Source organism: Rana temporaria, chromosome 12 (assembly GCF_905171775.1).
Source record: "Rana temporaria chromosome 12, aRanTem1.1, whole genome shotgun sequence".
Taxonomy (NCBI): domain Eukaryota; kingdom Metazoa; phylum Chordata; class Amphibia; order Anura; family Ranidae; genus Rana; species Rana temporaria.
The window spans coordinates 16,854,095-16,875,815 of NC_053500.1; the positions used below are offsets into that span (position 1 = coordinate 16,854,095).

Here is a 21,721-nt window from a genome sequence, read left to right on the forward strand (position 1 = left end):
CCCCGGAGCCGATGTGCACGTGTCGGGCACCTGCGAGATCTAGGATGTGTGTAAAACACAAATTCTGGTTCTGTCGGGAGAGCAGACAGATCGTGTGCTCCTACCAAGTAGAAACTGTCTCCTCCTCTAAACAGCCACATTCCCCCAGTTAGAACACACCCAGGGAACACAATTAACCCCTTAACTGCCCCCTAGTAGTAACCCCTTCCCTGCCAGTGACATTTATACAGTAATCCGTGGCCATTTTTAGCTCTGATCACTGTATAAATTTCAATAAAAAAAAAAAGCCCCATCTTCCTTTCACTTCACAATTATGTGCCACTTTGTGTTGGTCCATCACAGGGGTCAAGTCCTGGGGGGGGGGGAGTGGGAACTCCCACCCAAGATCCACTCCCCCACCAAAAAAAAAAAAAAAAAAAAAAGCTCATATGCATAATTACTAAACCGCATTTTTTTTTCTGATCCACTGCTGTACCTTAGTAATTCTTTATGTTACTGGCCGCTTCCTGTATATGGATTCATCGGGTAGTGTGCGGGTATTCCGTCACTTCCTCGATGCCGCAATGTCTCCTGGGAGCTTTTGTCATTGTTCCCAGGAGACATTGCGGAGGTCTGCCGCGAGTTATCGCAGGATTTTGAAACTCGCGGCAGACCTTCGCAATGTCTCCTGGGAACAATGACAAAGGCTCCCAGGAGACATTGCGGCATCGAGGAAGTGACAGAATACCCGCACACTACCCGATGAATCCATATACAGGAAGCGGCCAGTAACAAAGGATTACCAAGGTTCGCCTGACAGTGACTCGAGCTGGGCATCGCCGCTTAGTGAAGGATTGGCTCAGCTGCTCTAGTCCTGCAAAGGGAACTGCGTTCCGGCTGTGAAAAAAAAAAAAAGTCCAGGGACGCCGTTCCTACAGGAATTGAGCCCTGGTCCATCACATAAAATGGATACTTTTTTGGTTGCAACATTAAGGGGTATGAATACTTTTTCAAAAGGCACTGTATAATGAACATATAGGGGAAAAAAAAAACAAAAAAAAACGCAAGACCACACATTATATAGAAAGGTGGAAAACTTTATTTCTGCCATTTGGTGAATTTCAGATTAGATAAAAACAGAACATTCAAGAAAGGTACATTGATAGAGATTATCCAGGAGAAGCTTTCACGTCAGTCGATGGGCTCCAGAACCTCAAGGATGAGCTTCTTTGGACCGGAAATAATATGGTTGTAGATGGTCCGGTAGTCCAGGTCGAGACAGTCGATCTCATTAACCGTTACGATAAACTGGCGTACCTGAACAAGAGAGCACCATCATACACCAACCAGATCACAGGGCACAACCACACAACAGTGGCAACCAGCATATATCATGTGACCTGATCAACAGAGCACATCATTCAACAGGGCCCCCCCCAGACAACAATTACAGTATCTCACAAAAGAGAGTACACCCCCCCCCCCTCGCATTTTGTAATGATTTTTTCATGCGACACTGAAGAAATGACACTTTGCTACAATGTTGTGTAGTGAGTGGGCAGCTTGTAGAACAGTGTAAATTTGCTGTCCCCTCAAAATAACTCAACACACAGCCATTAATGTCTAAACCGCTGGCAACAAAAGCGAGTACACCCCAAGCGAAATTGTCCAAATTGGGCCCAATTAGCCATTTTCCCTCCCCGGCGTCACGTGACTCGTTAGTATTACTCTCAGGTGTGAGTGCTCTCATACTGCTCAAATTCAACATGGCACCTCATGGAAAAGAACTGAGGATCTGAAAAAAAAAAGTTGCTCTACATAAAAGATGACATGGGCCAGGGATATGCAATTAGCGGACCTCCAGCTGTTGCAGAACTACAAGTCCCATGAGGCATAGCAAGACTGACAGCCACAAGTATGACACCCAGAGGCATGATGGGACTTGTAGTTTTGTAACAGCTGGAGGTCCGCTAATTGCATATCCCAGACCTAGGCTATAAGATTGCCAAGAACCTGAAACTGAGCTGCAGCACGGTGGCCAAGACCATACAGCGGTATAACAGGACAGGTTCCACTCAGAACAGGCCTCGCCATGGTTGACCAAAGGAGTTGAGTGCACAGCGACATATACAGAGGTTATCTTTGGGGAAATAGACGTATGAGTGCTGCCAGCATCGCTGCAGAGGTTTAAAGGGGGGGGGGGGTGTCAGCCTGCCAGTGCTCAGACTATACGCCGCACACTGCATCAAATTGGTCTGCATGGCTGTCGTCCCAGAAGGAAGCCTCTTCTAAAGATGAACAAGAAAGCCTGCAAAAGTTTGCTGTAGACAAGCAGGCTAAGGATATGGATTACTGGAACCATCTCCTGTGGTCTGATGAGACCATGATAAACTTATTTGGTTCAGATGGTGACAAGCGTGTGTGGCAGCAACCAGGTGAGGAGGACAAAGACAACTGTGTCTACAGTCAAGGATGGTGGTGGGAGTGTCATGGTCTGTGGCTGCATGAGTGCTGCGGACACTGGGGGGCTACAGATCATTGAGGGAACCATGAATGCCGACATGTACTGTGACATACTGAGGCAGAACATGATCCCCTCCTTTCAGAGACTGGGCCGCAGAGCAGTATTCCAACATAACGACCCCAAACACAACTCCAAGATGACCACTGCCTTGCTAAATGTGATGGACTGGCCAAGCATGTCTCCAGACCTAAACCCTATTGAGCATCTGTGGGACATCCTCATACAGAAGATAGAGGAGCGCAAGGTCTCCAACATCCACCAGCTCTGTGATGTCATCATGGAGGAGGGGGAAGAGGACTCCAGTGACAACCTGTGAAGCTCAGATGACCTCCATGCTTGAGAGTTAAGACAGTGCTGGAAAATCATGGTGGCCACACAAATTGACACTTTGGGCCCAATTTGGACATTTTCACTAGGGGTATACTCAGTTTAGACATTAATGGCTGTGTGTTGAGTTATTTTGAGGGGACAGCAAATTTACACTGTTCTACAAGCTGTACACTCACTACACAACATTGTAGCAAAGTGTCATTTCTTCAGTGTTGTCACATGAAAAGCTAGAATAAAATGGTTACAGAAATGTGAGGGGTGTACTGACTTTTGCGAGATACTTTAAGAGCACCATCTTAAATCAACCAAGACAGAGGGCACCACCACACAAGGGTCCTAGCACAGTGGTCATCAACCCTGTCCTCAGTGCCCACTAACAGTCCAGGTTTTGTGTATTGCCTTGGGGGAGATGCAGACTAGAATACGGCAATCACTGAGCAGCAAATGATATCACCTGTCATGCATTTCAAATATCTTGCAAACCTGGCCTGATAGTGGGCCCTGAGGACAGGGTTGCCGACCACTGCCCTAGCATACATCAACCCAAACAAGGGTCACCAGCATATATCAACCTGATCAGCAACAGAGCACCATCACACAACCATGGGCCCCTAGCATACAACAGCTGATAGCACCACTATACACCAACCCAATCAAAAGGGCACCACCACACATCGAATCACCAGCATAGCATTATTCAAAAAAGGGGGGGGGGGGGCATACATAAACTAAGAGACACCATACACCAAACTAATCAGAGGCCACCATTATACACCAACACGACATGGGTCACCAGCATACATTAACCCAATCATACAACAGGGGTGAGCAATATACTCCAATCTGATGCCATCATACAGCAACTAAGGGTACCACCATACTCCAACCCAATCAGATACCACCATCAATCAACTGATTACACCACACTAATCAACAAGGGTCATCCATCAACATGATATACAGAGGGCACCACCATACACCAACCCGATCAACAAGGGTCACCACCATAGATCAACCGTCCTGATCTTCAGAGGGCACCACCATACACCAACCTGAACAGAGGGCACCATTACACCCATGAACATGAGAACAGACTCCATACAGTACCTTGGCTCCAGAAGCAGCAGCTGGTCCTGTAGGATCGACTGCCTGGATATGACATGGACCCGTTCCACGAACTATAAAACCCCAGCCAACAGCATCGCTATTGATCTAGGGTGGTGGGGAAAAAAAAAAATTAAATAGGGTTGGGGGAAGAAACACCACAGATTAATATTTACAATGATTAAGATTTATCCATCCAGGATACTTCATATAGATCAGCCCTCAAAATTTTTACTCGCTAAATTTTGAGGGCTGGCGAGTGTGGGCTGCCTGGGAGGGCGAGCAAGGAGAGGAGAGTCGCCGCCTGGTTGTTCAAAGCGCAGGGAACATTACAGCTTTCAATTCAATAGCTGTGTTGCCCGCCGCGTGCTGTCATACAGCCCCTTGTCCGGGCACTTTAAAAGACAGATCACCCATCGCAGGATTGGACGGGTGATCTGTCGAAGTTTCCTGGACAAGGGGGAGGGGCTGTATACGATGGCTCGCAGCGGGGAACACAGCTATTGAATTGAAAGCCGTTATGTTCCGAGCTTTGAACAACCAGGTGTTGGCGACAGCAGCGGCGACTCTCCTCTGCCTTACCCAGCACAATATGGGGCACGGATAAAAGTAAAATTTGTATAACTTAATTCTGCATAAAACATATAAGTGTCATTTCATGAGATAATTTATGAGGGCGTGTCTAGGGGGCGGGACAACTGGTGGCGAGTACGCCTTGAGGCCTGACTAGTAGCTCAGGACTTGAAATTTTGAGCCCGATATAGATTATGGTGTGAACCCACCAGTAACGTCACAAGTCTACATAAAGAAATTCCTGACAAACAATTGCCCCCCCAGCTGCTTACACTCAGCGTCTTCCTAACATATGGTGCGTCTGGTGCCAACAGCTCCTCCAGTGTCACCGGCTTCTTCAGCACTAAACAGACAGAACATTTACTTAAGCATATCATACAAGCATCACATTCTCATACTGAACACAAGGGTTGTCCAATTTACAAAATTCTAATTCTTTTGAGTCCTTAACCCCTGTCTAGCACCATACCCTCACTTTGTGTAACCCAGCTGCTTAAAAAACGCAAAACAGTCCCCTGCCAATTAGTTATTAAAGAGCTGTTAACATTTGTAGGGCCATCAACCTCCATGGGTCGAGCATTTGGAATAAATATGAATGGGCCATCTATAGACAACTCAAACATAGAAAGCGGACAAGGCCTCTAGGGTGGACCCAGTGATCCAAGCACAGATGTTTAAAGAGGACTGAAGGCACAGATCAGAGGGCTGACAACACTGCAAATTTGGCAAAGTTGTCACCTCGCAGCTTGAAGGGAGAAACCTCAGCACTAGCAGGATCAGCAGTATATGTAGGGCAATATAAATAAAAAAAATGTATATATACACACACACACACACATTTTTTTAATCTACATCTCTACGGATCCAACTCCTGTCCACTTTAAAAATCTAGTACGTCTTCTTCAGATCCCCAAGGAAGTCATGTGACCAGTGACGCAATGCGTCATGGGAGCCTTGCAACATCGGTTCCGGTGGCGTTTTACTGAAGTACAGTGAGGAGGCAAGTTTGTCACTACTCCCATCATAGCTCCCAACTGTCCCTGATTTGGAGCAATGTCCCTCATTTTGGTCTGACCTATATAGTTGTATATAAAATGCACTATTTATCAAAAAGTGTTCCCCAGTGCTAAACCTTTCATCGGATTTCTAAATTGCTGCATTTGTAAATTCCAAAAGCCAAAATAAAGGAATAATGGTGGTAAAAAAAAAAAAAAAAAAAAAAAAAAAAAAGCACTTATGAGTTTAACCAATCTTGTTTTTTTGTACAATTCTCATTTAAAGGGGCGTGGCAATGGGGTGTGTCCTATGCCTGCATACTTTTGCTGATGGGTATCCCTCATTCCCATCTTAAAAAGTTGGGAGGTATGCTCCCATTGCTTTTTACTGCAGTTTTACCCTTAATGTAAGCAGTTTTTTTTACAAAAAAATAAAAAAATGTACTTTTCATTTGCCAATATTGCACTATTGCCTTTTTGTTTGAGCACCATTTATATAAGTAGTGTCATTCCTTGGATTGAGCCGTTTCCTCTATATATGGAATTACCCATGATGTTTTGATGCCAAGTTTGACGGAATTCTTAGACCTCGCCTGAGACTTGGATGGATAGGCGTGCGCACAGTGTGTGCCAGGGCACACCCTAATCACGCTGTGCTGCACAGATTCCCTCTGCTGCAAAAGAAGGGACTGGGGAATCTGTCTTAGGCCTCGTTCACACTTAGGGACTGATCTCCCGCTGAGCCGGCAGGAGCAGGCGGACTCCGTAGTGACGGAGTCTGCCAAGTGTGAATGAGGCCTTAAAGTGAGACATCAGGGGTCTGTTTATACCTCAAATCCCCCCCCAGTGAAACAAATTAAAAAAGACAGAATCTCTTCCCTACTGAGAAATTATAAATATATATTTTTAGTGTTTCACTGGAGGCTGATGGTTTATATTTGCTTAAAAATTTGTATAAAACTTCAGTTCTCACCTGAAGGGAGTGACGTGGCAGCTTTGGGGGGTGAACAAAGACTGTAGAACTCCGACACCATACAGCTGGGTCTTTTTGGCAGAGGCGGAGGCTCAGGCTGTGGATCGCCCGCTGAGACAAGAAAAAAAAAAAAAAGGGGGGGGGGGGGGATTAGCTCGATACCGCTACATACACACCGATCAGCCATAACTTTTTAACCATTGGCAGATAAAAGTGAAAAGCAATCATCTTGTTTCAATGGCATCTGAAAGTAAGTGGGATATTAGGCAGCAAGTGAACATCCCTGTAGTTGTGTTCAAAAAAGAAAAATTGTATCGTGGTTTGTTGTGTGTTGGGTTGTGTAGCCACAGACTGGTCAGCGTGCCCATGCTGACCTGTGTCCATGGGCAAACGCACCTACAATGGGGGGGATGTGAGCATCAGGACTGAACCACAGAGTAATGGAAGAAGGTAGCTTGGTCTGAGGAATCACATTTTCTTTTACATCATGTTCATGGCCAGGTGTGTCACTTACCTGGGGAAGAGATGGCACCAGGATGGAGTATGGGAAGGATGGAGTATGGGAAGGATGGAGTGTGATGCTTTGGGCAATGTTCTGCTGGGAAACCTTGGCTCCTGCCATGCATGTTGACGGTACATAGTCAACAACATTAAGTACGTGTCAAGTACACCCCTTCATGGAAACCATATTCCCCGATGGCAGTGGCCTCAGCAGGATAATGCACCCGGCCACACTGCAAGAATGGTTTGAACACAGCAAGCTTGAGGTGTTTGACTTGGCCTCCAAATCTCAATCCAATTGATCATCTGAGGAATGCACTGGACAGACAAGACCAACTCATGGAGGCCCCACCTCACAACTTATGGCACTTACACCCATGTGTGGCTGCAGGAATTACAGCGATTCCCACACTGAGTGATAAACGCTGCTCCTAGGAGACGCATGGGACTGCCATTCATGGAGAATGGCAGCTCAATGTGTCCTAGCCTGGTAAAATAACCCAAGTAATTTCCCTGAGGCTGAGTTTTAGAAAAGGTACATGAACTCCCCCTAATAACGCAGGCATGGCATCCCACAAAAATGCCAAGGTGTGAACCTAGCATTAAAGAATCCGCTACCAACAACCAGCTTGGTGCCAGATACAGAGTACCTTCAGAGGTCTCGTAGAGTCCATGCCTGGACAAGCCAGGGCTGTTTTGGCAGCAAAAAGGGGGAACCTACTCAATATTATAAGGGGTGATCAGAGTTGTTTTGACTATATATTGATCAACCATTAGTTTTGTTTAGGGAAGGGCTAGAACCCCCAATGAGGGTTTCTCTCATCACTGTCCGCCCTCTGGATCATCATGACAATGGTCACCAGGAAACAAAGTGAAGTACAGTAAAACCTTGGTTTGAGAGTGTTTTGAAAGACAAGCAAAAACTTAATAAATTTGACTTGATAAACAAGCGATGTCTTGATATACAAGTAGCGTCATGTCACAACCGAGTAACAATATGGTTACATTTAATGAAGGTACAACCTTTAGCAACTCACATGGTTGAGGATTAAAACAGGCACATCCAAGTATGGAGGCATCCGGGGTAAAGTGATCTACATAGACCGTCCTCCTCACCTCCCACACTGCGCACCACAAGTGGTTCAGTCGCTTTTTTTTGGTGGACCTCCGCTTTAAAGTGTCAGCGTCTCTTTGCAAGGCCATTTTTAAAGCATAAAAAGTTCCATTGACTGAAGACTCGAGCTATGATCACACAGGGTTGGCAACATTCAACTACTGAGAATAGCTAGTGGAGGCACGAAGAACCCATGAATACAATTAGGTTATGCTGTGCAGCGATACAAAATACACTCATAACCCCTCTATAAATAACACATTAAAACCAGCGGAGAAGCAAATAAAAGTTGGTACTTTGCTGCCACCTGCTGACAAAAATTAAGTACAACGGGAACGCAGCGATTGCTTGTAGGGTGCGATTCTTTATTTTTTTAATATATTTTTTTTATTAAAGGGTCGATTGTTTTGTAAAGGGCCCCCCCCCCTCTCAATTTGCGGGACCTCAATTCCCCCCCCCCTTTTCAATTTCAGGCGGCAGCACCCCCCCCCCCCCTCCCGGTTCTCTGCTCCAGGGGGCCCATTCCTGAAGCTGTGTAAGGGGCCCTATAATTCTCGATGGCGGCCCTGGTTCTTACCACACACAAAGCTGCCTTGAGGGAGTTCTGCCCCAAGTTTGCGCAGACAGAAGGGGCTGTCCGGGGATTCCTGCATGGGCTCCAGCCACGGCTTGGTCTCGTTCAGGACCTCGATCAGCTTCCTGCGACGGCGGAAATTAATACAGAACTGGTACACCCGATTGGAGTCCGAGAAGTGATAGTGACCACTCACTGCCAAAAAAAAAAAACAAGCCACTAGTCAAGACTTTTTCTAAATAAGGTCCTGTATTTGAATATGTGGTCCCCTACAACAGCCCATCAGCTTTCATTGTCTGCCCTATACCAGTGAAATGGAATTGTGCATGACTGGTTGCTTGAAAGTCACCTCCTGCAATTTTAGCAGGAACCATGTGATTAATGCCTTGGCACCAGCCACCAGGGGGAGCCCATAGCCCCCCAGTCAAAATTCTTGTAAGTTCCATTATAGTCTTCATTGAAATAAAGTCTTCTGATTTAACAAAAAACAAACATGTTATACTTACCTGCTCTGTGTAATGGTTTTGCAGAGAGCAGTCCAGATCCTCATTTGCTTGGGTCCCACTTGGGTGCTCCTGGCCCCCTCCCTCCTATTGAGTACCCCCACAGCGAACAGCTTGCTATGGGTGGCACCTGAGCCAAACAACGCAGACACAGCCTGGCACCACTCTGATTGACAGCAGTGGGAGCAAATGGCAGTGCTGCTGCATCTCAGCCAATCAGGAGGGATGTCTTGGATGTCGCTGGACAGAGATGGGGCTCAGGCAAGTATTAGAGGGGCTGCTGCACACAGGTTGATATTTATGCACAGAATATAGCAAGATAAAAAAAGCCAAGGGAGAACATCCAATCAGATTGCACCATGTGTGCTCAGGCCAGACGGCAGAATTACATTCTGGGAACGCACCAGGCTGAATGATCCCTTGTTCCAACATGCCACGGCACAGCGTTTCTCCATCAAGTCTCCCGTTCACCAAAGAATGTTTCATCAGCCAGTCCAACATCTGGGAGCCAAGAAACGTCCTCCTGTACCTCTTCGAGCCCTCCTCCCGCACCTTCAGAATGGAATCTTCCTGGGTCATCATCCTGGGGAAAGCAGGGCAATAGTAAGACAAGAGAAGGTGGTTGGGGCAATCACTGGCCTACCAGTGTGGTACACCCCCCCCCATTGCTCCCCCTAGGCACCCTCCAGAGACACTTCCCACCAGGCATGTCCCCTGTCCCCCCCATCCTTCCCACTGCCCCCCCTTGTTCCCCATTACATGCCCACCCTTCTTCCTCCCCATTACCACCCTGCTTCCTCCCCCATTACCCCCACCCCCAACATTCTTGTTCCCCATTACATCCCCACCCTTCTTCCTCCTCATTGCCACCCTTCTTCCTCACCATCTCCCCCAGCATTCTTGTTCCCCATTACATCCCCTCAGCGGGACACCCTTCCGCCATGATCACCCCCATCCACCTGGTGACAACATTTTGGATCTCAAAACTTTAAATGACAATGCCTGGTAGAATACAGATGTTGAATCTCCACAGTGAGCAGAACAGACAGCAATGACCCCCAACAGGGTCTCTAACCCTTCTTTCCTCCAATACCAAAAAGCCCAACTCTAGATCCAAGCTTCCCTTCGGAGGTTGAGCATCTTTCAACTTGAAAGACAAAGGACATCTTGTGGCTGAGAAGAGGTACTGCAAGGAACAGATACAAAGCTAGAGACCCTTTTAATTAAAGGGTCACTAAAGGAATTTTTTTTTTTAGCTAAATAGCTTCCTTTACCTTACTGCAGTACTGGTTTCATGTCCTCATTGTTCGTTTTTGCTTTGAAGTAGCTGTAATTCTGCTGTGATCTCCACACTTCCTGGTTGCCTGTTTCCTTATAACCACAGTACTACTGGGAGATTTTCACGGTGGTCTAAGCTGTCATTACTGTGTGTCTAAAACTTAACAGAACCAATCAGATTCATTTAAAAACAAAACACTGCCCTGGATTTGTTTGTTTTTGTTCTGTGAGTCTTCCCGACTCACCTCTCACCCGGAACTTCATGTATGTACCTTTAAAACCGAAAGTGAAACTAGAGGCACATTATATGATAGATTAAATTCCATTTTTAATAGGAATCGGTTAACTTTTATGTCTATACCCAATACAGTCATTTCAGCAAAAAAATAAAAATGTTTCCTTTAGTGACCCTTTAATGTAAATAATGGGAACACAAACTATAGGTGAGAAACACTACCTCAAGGAGCACCCGCAATGAGGGCTGATGTATTTATAGGGGGGGGGGGGGCACAGACACTGCTGAACTCCCCAGTGAACCCAAAACCCCCCCCAGAAATTCAGTATATGAAAGTAGAATTCTTGGTTGGGTACTCACATCTCAAAAATCCGCTTGCTTCGGCTCATAATCCTCGACTCTGTGGTTGGCGATAAAGTGCCGTCATCGTTTCGGAAGCGGTACAGCAATTTGGTATCTTTAAAGGTGGAGTGCTGGTCACATACTGCAGTCAGGAAAAGGTAAAAGCGTGACAAACCAGAAGACAGAGCAAAGTACAATGGCGGCCAATTGGAAATTTAGAGCCGATCACCAGCCAGGAAGCTCATGCCAACTTTACACCGTGCAACTTTGTTGTATCATCATATAAGCACCCGTCTTATTGGCTAGTTAGGTTCTTATGCAACCTTGGATGTGTTAAATTTACAAATCAATGAGCTTTTTGGTAAATCTCTCCCAACAGACATACACCTCTTTCTAGTAGAGGGAAAGGCCTGCACTTTCCTGTCCCAGCAAAACCCACTCTACTCATTTCTTCTATGGGTGGTGTGGAGGGCAAGCACCCCGACGGTGCCACAAGCAGATAAACACTTATAAAAATGTTAACACTTCTGCAGTGGCGTATCTAGGGTATGGCAGCCATGGCAAGCGCCATGGGGGGGGCGGCAAAAAGTCACCCCCCTGCATGAAAAAACCCCACCCGTCCTCCCACAGCCGCCTCACGCACTAATGTAGCTCCCGGCGCCGCACCCACGCTGCTGAAGCGCAACACCGGCACAGCAATTGCTAATATTTTCAAAGCACTTGCCTTCTAAGTTACAGCGGCGTAGCGTAAATGGAGCCGGCGTTATCCCGCACAATTCAAATGAGGGGGCGTGTTTTATGTTAATTCTTGGTGACCCGACGCGATTGCCGTTTTTCCTGAGCGGCGCATGCGCCGTCCGTGGAATTTCCCAGTGTGCATTGCTCCAAAGTACGCCGCAAGGACGTCATTGGTTTCGACGTGAACGTAAATTACGTCCAGCCCTATTCGCAAACAACTTACGCAAAAAATTCAAAATTTGACGCGGCAACGACGTCCATACTTAACATTGCGTACGCCTCATAATAGCAGGAGCAACCTTACGCCGAAAAAGCCTAACGTAAAAACAAAGTGCCGGGCGTACGTAAATTTGTGAATCGGCGTATCTAGGTCATTTGCATATTCTACGCCGAAAACGACGGAAGCGCCACCTAGCGGCCAGCGTAAATATGCACCCTAAGATACGACGGTGTAAGACTTACGCCAGTCGCATCTTAGGCTAATGTCGGCGTATCTTGCGTTCTGAATACAGAAAGAAGATACGCCGGCGCAGCTTTGAATTTAAGCGGCGTATCTATATATACGCCGGCGTAAATCAATGCTTAATCTAGCCCAAAGCCTTTAGCCTGACCTGGTCCACCTCACCAGCAAGAGCCATTATTACATAAAGAAGCACCCGATTCTCCTAAGACTGGACTGACTCCTGAACATTGCATGGAGGGGTTAGCCAAGGATACAACATGTCCTGCTCTAAATATCCGAGAACTTGCAATCCATCTCAGATTTTGCCGTCACAAACTAAAGCAGAATACTCACCATGATGAATGATGTTGTGTTCCATGAACTTCTGCATTATATTGATGGCAGTCTCCCTGTCTGGAGCCTCCTTGTAGTCGATCAGCCAAGTGACAACATCCTTTGCCGTAAAGGAGCATGGGTAGGTGAACATGTTGTTGATGCGGTTTCGGATCTGCTTTGAATTGTGCAGACGCAGCCTACAATACACAAGAGCGCTAGTTATACCGACCAGATCCCCCACCAATACACGGCCAGCATTATGGAACCTCTACACAACACATGGACAGGGGTAGAGGACCTCCACAGGTCAGCACTAAACATATGGGACAGGGATATAGGACCTGTTGGCACAAAACCCCCACCACATGGTCAGTGATATGGAACCACCACCACCTGGAGAGCGATATAGGACCTTCATGGAACCACCTGGACAGTGATATAGGACCTCCCCAAAACACAGCCACGACATAGGACAGGGACATAGGACCTGTTGGCACAAAACCCCCAACCACAACATGGTCAGTGATATGGAACCACCACCTGGAGAGCGGTATAGGACCTTCATGGAACCACCACCTGGACAGTGATATAGGACCTCCCCAAAACACAGCCACAACATGGGACAGTAGTACAAGACCTATTGGCCCCCCAAATCTCCACCACATGGTCAGTCATATGGAACCTCCACCACCTTGACAGAAATATAGGACCTCCACAAACCACCAGCAATATAGGATCTCCACCACATGGACAGTAACATAGGACCTGTTGGACCAAAATCCCTACCACCACATGGTCAGTGATATGGAACCACCACCCGGAGAACAATATAGGACCTTCATGGAACCTAAACCACCTGGACAATGATATAGGACCTCCCCAAAACATCACCGACAGTAAAATGGGGATTTTGGGCCAACATGTCCTATTTTACTGTCGGTGATGTTTTGGGGAGGTCCTAGATCACTGTCCAGGTGGTGGGGATTTTGGGCCAACATGTCCTACCACCTGGAAAGTGATATAGGACCTCCGCAAAACACAGCCACCACATGGGACAGTAGTACAAGACCCATTAGCCCCCCCAAATCTCCACCACCACATGGTCAGTCATCCACCACCTGGACAGTAATATAGGACCTCCACAAACCACCAGCAATATAGGACATCCACCACATGGACAGTAACACATGGGACCTGTAGGACCAAAATTCCTACCACCACATGGTCAGTGATATGGAACCACCACCTGGACAGTGATATAGGACCTTCTCAAAGCACCGCCATCACATGGACAGTAATAGAGGACCTGTTGGTCCCCAAAGCTTCACCACATGGACAGTAACATAGGACCGGTTGGCCCAAAATCCCCACCACATAGTCAGTGACATGAAACCTCCACCACCTAGATAGCGATATATTCCTGTCCATGTGGTGGTGGGGGGGGCCGCAGAGCACATAATGCTGCCCATGCTTTGGGTAACTAGAGGTCCTATAATGTCCATGTGCTGGTGGGGCTTTGGGGGGCTAATGGGTCCAACACTGTCCATGTATTTGGGGCTCTGTGGAGGTTCTAACACATGGTCCATGTATTGGTGGAGATTTGGGGGCCAACTGGTCCTATATTCCTGTCCATGTGGTGACAGTCCTATAGGACCAGTTGGCCCCCAAATCTCCACCAATACATGGACCATGTGTTAGAACCTCCACAGAGCCCCAAATACATGGACAGTGTTGGACCCATTAGCCCCCCAAAGCCCCACCAGCACATGGACATTATAGGACCTCTAGTTACCCAAAGCATGGGCAGCATTATGTGCTCTGCGGCCCCCCCACCACCACATGGAAAGCATTACAAAACCTCCACCAAATGGACAGTTTTAAAAGAACATGCATAGAACACCACTAATAAAAAGGACAACTTTCTAGGAGCTTCTGGACACCAAAACACATTAGGCTTAACCCCAATCAATAAACGCTGAATATGGAGGACCAGGCTGGATACACCAAATGACCACCAACACCGGAGCAGTCAATGTGCCAGATCAGAAGGACAGCCAAAGAATAACGTTTTGATTTTAGATGTGTGCTCTGCTTTTAAAACCCACAGAGCCCTCTATAACGTAGCTGGGATCTGATAAGGGAGGAGACCACGTCAGGGGGGTCACCACTATCCATGTGGAATAAGAAGTCTAATACATAATATCAGTCAATATTTAGGACAGAGGATCTTCAGCCCCATGTTCTGCCCTCACCTGAGCTGCTCTCCAGCCAGGCTGACCTCAATCTCTTTCTGGACCTTCTCCGCCCTCTTCTCCAGACTACTGCACAGCAATTCCATCCTGACCCAACTTCTCCCAGGGGCACCAGCACTCCACCTTCTTCTAGGTGCTCCTTTCACTTATCATCCAATCTACACCCCTCCCCAAATTAACTCGCCTTCCCAGAGACCTGTGTGCACCAGGTGAGGCTGAGATCCAAAGGAATCCCAATCAAGAGGATCATCTTTAACACCTTCATGTCATTTTCACTAAAATAGTCCCTGGTGATCCCACCATGGAGATCTTTGTTCAGGCACTTCCTGTTATAGGGTGACAACGCTCTGTCCCTGTCATGCAATTGTGCTCCTGTGTTGTCACCCCATCACATGGACTTCCCATGGAGGCTATAAGTGGCATTTCCATTTGTGAAAGCTTCTCACCTGGAGATCCTGCCAGTAACAGCGCTTTCTGTTTCATGTTCACAACATTTAACCACTTCCATACCAGGCACTTACGCACCTTCCTGCCCAGGCCAATTTTCAGCTTTCAGCGCTGTCGCACTTTGAATGACAATTGCGCGGTCATGCTACGCTGTACTCAAACTATTTTTTTATCATTTTGTTCCCACAAATAGAGCTTTCTTTTGGTGGTATTTGATCACCTCTGCGATTTTTATTTTTTGCGCAACAACAAAAATAAAAAGTCAGAAAATTAGAAAAAAAATAAGTTTTTATCTTTTTCTGTTATTTTTTTTGTAAATAAGTACGTTTTCTTTTTTAATTACGGGCACCGATGAGGTGGCACTGATGAAGTGGCACTGATGGGCACCGATGAGGTGGCACTGATAGGTGGCACTGATAGGCGGCGTGGTATGTGGCACTGATGGGCACTCATAGGCGGCACTGATGGGCACTCATATGTGGCACTGATGGGCACATATGGGTGGCACTAATGGGTACATATGGGTGGCACTGATGGGTACATATGGGTGGCACTGATGGGTGGCACAAATAGGTGGGCACTGGGCATGGATGGGCACTGAGAAGTGGCACTGGTGGAAACTGAGGGGTGGCACTGATGGACACTGAGAGGTGGCACTTGTTTATTTACAATTTTTCCAATCAGTGCCCATGTTGCCAGTCAGTGCCCATTTGTGGGCACTGATTGGCATCTATTGTGCATATTTTTTTACATGTGGATGGCCATGGGGGATGTACCTGGCCATCCACGTTTCCTCCAATCCCTGGTGGTCCTGGTGGTCCAGGGTGGGCTTCCCTGTGGTTTAGTGTGGGCAACCGAGGGGGGGCTGCGCTGATAAACAATCAGCGTGAACCCCCCCTGTCAGGAGAGCCGCCGATCGGCTCTCCTCTACTCGCGTCTGTCAGACGCGAGTGAGGAAGAGCCGATCAACGGCTCTTCCTGTTTACATCGTGATCAGCCGTGATTGGACACGGCTGATCATGTGGTGAAGAGCCTCCGCCAGAGGCTCTCTACCGAGATCGGAGATGCAGGGTGTCAGACTGACACCCCGCACCACCGATTGCTGCGCGCCCCCTCCGGCATTAAATCCTGCAGGACGTCAATTGTCCATTGACCGGGCGGGAAGTGGTTAATTAGTGGAAACGTTGTCAGCCAACCACGCTTGCTCCTGCAGTTTGTTGCTTATCTAAGGCTCGATTCACACCTATGCATGCTGCTTTTAAAAGTTTTCGCAGTGCTTTTTGCGGTGCTTGATGCGGTTTTCGACATGCGTTTTTACCGCGATTTGTGTTTTTTTTTTTATACTTTTTTTTACATTTCCTTTAACAACCAGCTATAAACAGGTAAAAAAAAAACGCAAAATCGCAGTAAAAAACGTTTTGGATGAGGTTCCATTGAATTCTATTACATGCAAAACACTTCTTTTGGGGCAAAAAACGTCCCCGACCCTTTCCAAAAACGCAGAGGCACAAAAAAGCTGCAAAATGCACCAAAAAACTCATTCGTGTGAATGGAGCCTAATAGACCCATCTGATGGTATGTGCAGTGTGGTGCATTGGCCTTTATTGTGCAGTGCCACTGGCAGCAGGCTCTACCGCCCTCTCTGAAAAGTGATCCGCAGCGGATTGCTTTTTCAGAGGTGGTTTGGAGCCAGTTTACAGGTACCAACTTTTCCGTGAATTTTGGTCTGAAAGGCGTGGCCCGTGAACTTGTTCTGCATACAGACGGCAGAACTTTTTCACCCAGAGGCGACTCTTTAATTAGGCGATCGCCTAAGGCCTCGCACTCACAGGGGCCTCGCGGCTGCCTAACTTGCTCAATGCATTACCCCAGTCTTGAGGCACAGGGGACCTTAACACTGCTGTGCTTAGGCAGCCTTATGAGCCCTAACAACCAGTGAATATCGGTGAAACCACCCCTTGTGACGTCAATGACCCAGCATGCCCTCAGTCAATGTGGTCACGAGGGGCGGGTTCACCAGGTGATATCACTGGGTGGCCCCCACCCCATAGTTATTAAAGAGCAGGATCTGGGGGCCACCTTGTTAAAGGGGGCTTCCAGATTCCGATAAGCCCCCTGCCCACAGACCCCCACAACCACCGGCCAGGGTTGTGGGGAAGAGGCTCTTGTCCTTGAATTATTTTTCCCATCATGGGTGTGAGTGGGGCCCCAAGTCAAGTTTTGCCTAAGGCCTCACAAAGCCTAGAGCCGCCTCTGCTTTCACCCAACATTCACCAAACCACGTGTTTTTTCAGCTCTTTACTGCCACCCTTTGGACAACTTCTGCTATTGTTGGCTGATGTTTAGCTTTGGTTTCCGAGCATGCCAAACTTTATATGTCAAGTAAAGCTTCGTACACACGATCCAACTTTATGGCCATAATTGTCCGATGGACGTGCTGTGTCAGATAATCTGACCGTCTGTATGCTTCATTAGACAATTGTTGGCTGAATTAACGACAACAAAAGTTGGCTCTTCATGCTCACCAACTGTTGGGCAGTAATTGTGTTCCGTCGGATTATCCACGCAAGTCCGCAAGTCCGTCCAACTAAAATCCGAAGTACAAACACGCATGCTCAGACACCAATGCTAAACATCAGACAACAATAGCAGAAGTTGCCCAAAGGGTGGCGGTAAAGAGCTGAAAAACCATGTGATTTGGTGAAAGTTGTGTATGCAGAACAAGTTCACGGCCAACGCCCCTTCAGACCAAAATCCACGGAAAAGTCAGATCGTGTGTACGAGGCTTTAGAATTGCAGCAATGCAAAGTAATGCAGAGATGTCAAATTGTAGGTGAAAAGTATGTGTGAAGAAAGCAGGTGGTTGATCTGTGTTTTTACCGCCCATGTGAACAGAAGCTGGCCATACACTGTACAAATTTAATTTGGTTTCTAAAAAAAAAACTGATCGAAATTCACTCACTGGTTGCGATTGGGCCCTTATGATTTACATGCACAGCGGCAGCCAAAACTTGTTTAGTTTTTCCTCTTTTTTTGATCTCTTATAGGTTAGAAAAATTTACCTTCACTTCCTGTTGTGGTGTCACAAGGACAGGAAGTGATAGGATAGCGGGAATGTGGGGACCCAGAAGTCGGGGGTCACTCAACTTGAGAAGTCCACGTGTAGTTAAGCCAGAAGGCCCACCATGCATCTCCAAAAAAATACAAAGAATTTGATAAATTCCACAAATGACAACAAGGAAAGGAAAAAGATACCAGTGGGTTTTGGAGGGCAGAAGATCCCCCTTCATCAGGGCTGTAATTAGCGTGTGTGTATAAAAGGTCAATGAGTTTCTGGACTCCTGACAGACCCTTGCATCTTTCATCCAGTGCTGCACTGACGTTTCTGGATTCTGAGTCATGGGGAAAGCAAAGGAATTGTCAAAGGATCTGCGGGAAAAGGTAGTTGAAATGTATAAAACAGGAAAGGGATATAAAAAGATATGGGGAAAAAAAAGCCCGCAGGCTGACGCTGTGCTAAATAATTGTGAGTGATAAGTGAATAAAATGTGAAGGAGCAACTGGCACTAAAGTTCAGTACAAAAACTCAGTTGAAATAAAAAGTAAGAAGGTGCAGCGCTAATTGGTAAACATTAATAAATCATACATACAATTGTATAAATAAACAATGAAGTGTGGGGAAAAACAAAAACAAAATCTGCTGCCTCTAACTTCCTGTGTGTCCAACACCGCCGTCTCACAGGACGGAACGCGATGACGTCACCAGCACCCTGCGTACGTTTCGTCGCAAAAAGCACTTCTACGGGGGATTAGCCGTAGATTATTCCTGGATTTATTGGCTGCTGTTCAGATTGGTTTTTTGGGGAGACCACTATCCCTGGGCTTGATGAGATGAGGTGCAAAACAGTCTTTTTTTCTGGTAAGCAGGCAATCTTATTTATGGGTGTTTGAAGACACGGCTCTGGCTTGGGAAGACTGGCGTTCATTCATCACATTCTATGGAATTCATTGGACATTTTGGCTATTAACCCTTTACACGGAATTTCCTTTTTTTCATCAATGGGACTCTGGTTTTTCTTCTTCCAACGCTCTCCTTTTTTTCTTTCCAGATTTTGCTTTTTTAAGAGTGTTTATTATCATTTTTTCCACACTTCATTGTTTATTTATACAATTGTATGTATGATTTATTAAAGCGGAGCTCCACCCTAAAGTGAAACTCCCACTGATCGGAACCCTCCCCCCCTCCGGTGTCACATTTGACACCTTTCAGGGGGGAGGGGGTGCAGATACCTGTCTAAAGACAGGTATTTGCACCCACTTCCGGCCACAGTCTCGGGCAGACTGCGGTCATGACGTTACCTCCCGTCCCCCCGTTGTGTTCCGGGAACGCTCGGCTCCCAACACACAGCGGGAGCCAATCGGCAGGCGTAGCGCGACTCGCGCATGCGCCGTAGGGAACCGGGCAGTGAAGCGGGAGCGCTTCACTTCCTGGTTCCCTCACCGCGGATGCCGGGGGGGAGCAGAGTGACTAGCGATCGCTCGTCCTCTGCTGCGGACGGCGCTGGACTCCAGGACAGGTAAGTTTCCTAATATTAAAAGTCAGCAGCTGCAGTATTTGTAGCTGCTGGCTTTTAATGTTTTTTTTTTCAGCGGAGCTCCGCTTTAATGTTTACCAATTAGCCCTGCACCTTCTTACTTTCTATAAAAAGACATCCAAGGAATTGAGAAATACCAATCAGCAGTGTTCAACTCTAATCAAGAAGTGGAAAATGAGGAGTTCTGTTGAAACCAAACCACGGTCGGGTAGACCAACTCAAATTTCAGCCACAACTGCCAGGAAAATTGTTCGGGATGCAAAGAAAAACCCCACAAATAACTGCCGGCCAACAAACACAAAACGACGTGGCTTTTCATCTCTTTAGCGCCACCCTTTGGGCAACTTCTGCTAATGTTGTGTTAGGATTAGCATTGCTTCTGAGCAGGCGTGTTTGTACTTCCGAAGGACTTGTGTACACACGATTGGATGATCCCAACGTAAAAGGACGCTTTAATTCTAAAGCATGCTATCCATTTGTTGGCTGAAATCTAACAATTGTCCGATGGAGCTATCAAACGGTTGGATTTTCCGACAACAGCCTGTCATCACACAATTCCCGTCGGAAAATCCAATCGTGTGTACGGGCCTTAAAACTGAGATGCCATTGAAGTTCATGTGTACGTATAGGAGGGTGTCCCAATACGATAAAAAAAAAAAAAAATACCCAAACTTCTCTTTTAACCACTTAAGGACCGCCTCCTGCACATATACGTCGGCAGAATGGCATGGCTGGGCACAAGCACGTACAGGTACGTCCTCTTTAAGTGCCCAGCCGTGGGTCGCGGGCAGGCCCGAAGCTCCGTGACCGTGGGACCCGCGGACCCGATTGCCTCTGGAGTCCCGGTGCTGAAGAACGGGGAGAGCTGTGTGTAAACACAGCTTCCCCGTTCTTCACTGTGGCGCCGTGAGCGATCGTGTTTTCCCTTTTATAGGGAAACACAATCAATGACGTCACACCTACAACCACACCCCCCTACAGTTAGAAATACAGATGAGGTCACACATAACCCCTACAGCGCCCCCTTGTGGTTAACTCCCAAACTGCAATTGTCATTTTCACAGTAAACAATGCATTTTTATAGCATTTTTTTGCTGTGAAAATGACAATGGTCCCAAAAATGTATCAAAATTGTCCGATGTGTCCACCATAATGTCGCAGTCGCAAAAAAAAATAAAAAAACGCTGATCGCCCCTGATCTGACGTGCTGGTTCCATGTATCATGGAAGTTCCAGCGCATGCGCGAAGTGATGCGCTGAGCTGGTTCCAGCCATCGGGAAAGTTCCGTCAAGCACTGCGCAGGTGCAAACTTGCTGACGGAAATCCCCGAACGGCGGCCGGCATCCAGGGCGACGTGGACTTAGAGGAAAGTGGCCAGTCGGCCTCACGTCCTCGCTGCGCTCGGACGGCTCGCTTCGCTCGCTCGGCCTCCTGGCTCTTTTTTTAACATCCTCCAATCCACGGGGATGTTAAAGAATGAGCCTGGATGCCGGGCGAGGTTCGGGGATTTCCGTCGGGAAGTTTGCGCCTGCGCAGTGAGTGGAGGAACTTCCCCCATAGGGGAACATTCAGGACAAGTCACCGCCATTAGTAGTAAAAAAAAAAAAAAAAATGCAATAAAGCTATCCCATAGTTTGTAAACGCTATAAATTTTGCGCAAACCAATCGATAAACGCTTATTGCGATTTTTTTTTTACCATAAATAGGTAGAAGAATACGTATCGGCCTAAACTGAGGAAAAAAAAAGTTTTTTTTATATATTTTTGGGGATATTTATTATAGCAAAAAGGAAAAAATATTGAATTTTTTTCTAAATTGTCGCTCTATTTTTGTTTATAGTGCAAAAAATAAAAACCGCAGAGGTGATCAAATACCACCAAAAGAAA

General features: G+C 46.9%; 1 protein-coding gene across 1 annotated transcript; it reads right to left on the reverse strand.

The window, feature by feature from the left end:
• Positions 1-1,055: 1,055 nt before the first annotated feature.
• LOC120919454 (DEP domain-containing mTOR-interacting protein-like) lies at positions 1,056-14,963 on the reverse strand. Its single transcript, XM_040331627.1, has 9 exons — positions 14,794-14,963; positions 12,560-12,738; positions 11,044-11,167; positions 9,575-9,753; positions 8,671-8,862; positions 6,479-6,589; positions 4,783-4,853; positions 3,941-4,045; positions 1,056-1,296 (listed from the first exon to the last, which is right to left on the reverse strand). The coding sequence occupies exons 1-9, from the start codon at positions 14,877-14,879 to the stop codon at positions 1,171-1,173; spliced, it is 1,173 nt and encodes a 390-aa protein (XP_040187561.1). The 5' UTR covers positions 14,880-14,963; the 3' UTR covers positions 1,056-1,170.
• Positions 14,964-21,721: the final 6,758 nt, after the last annotated feature.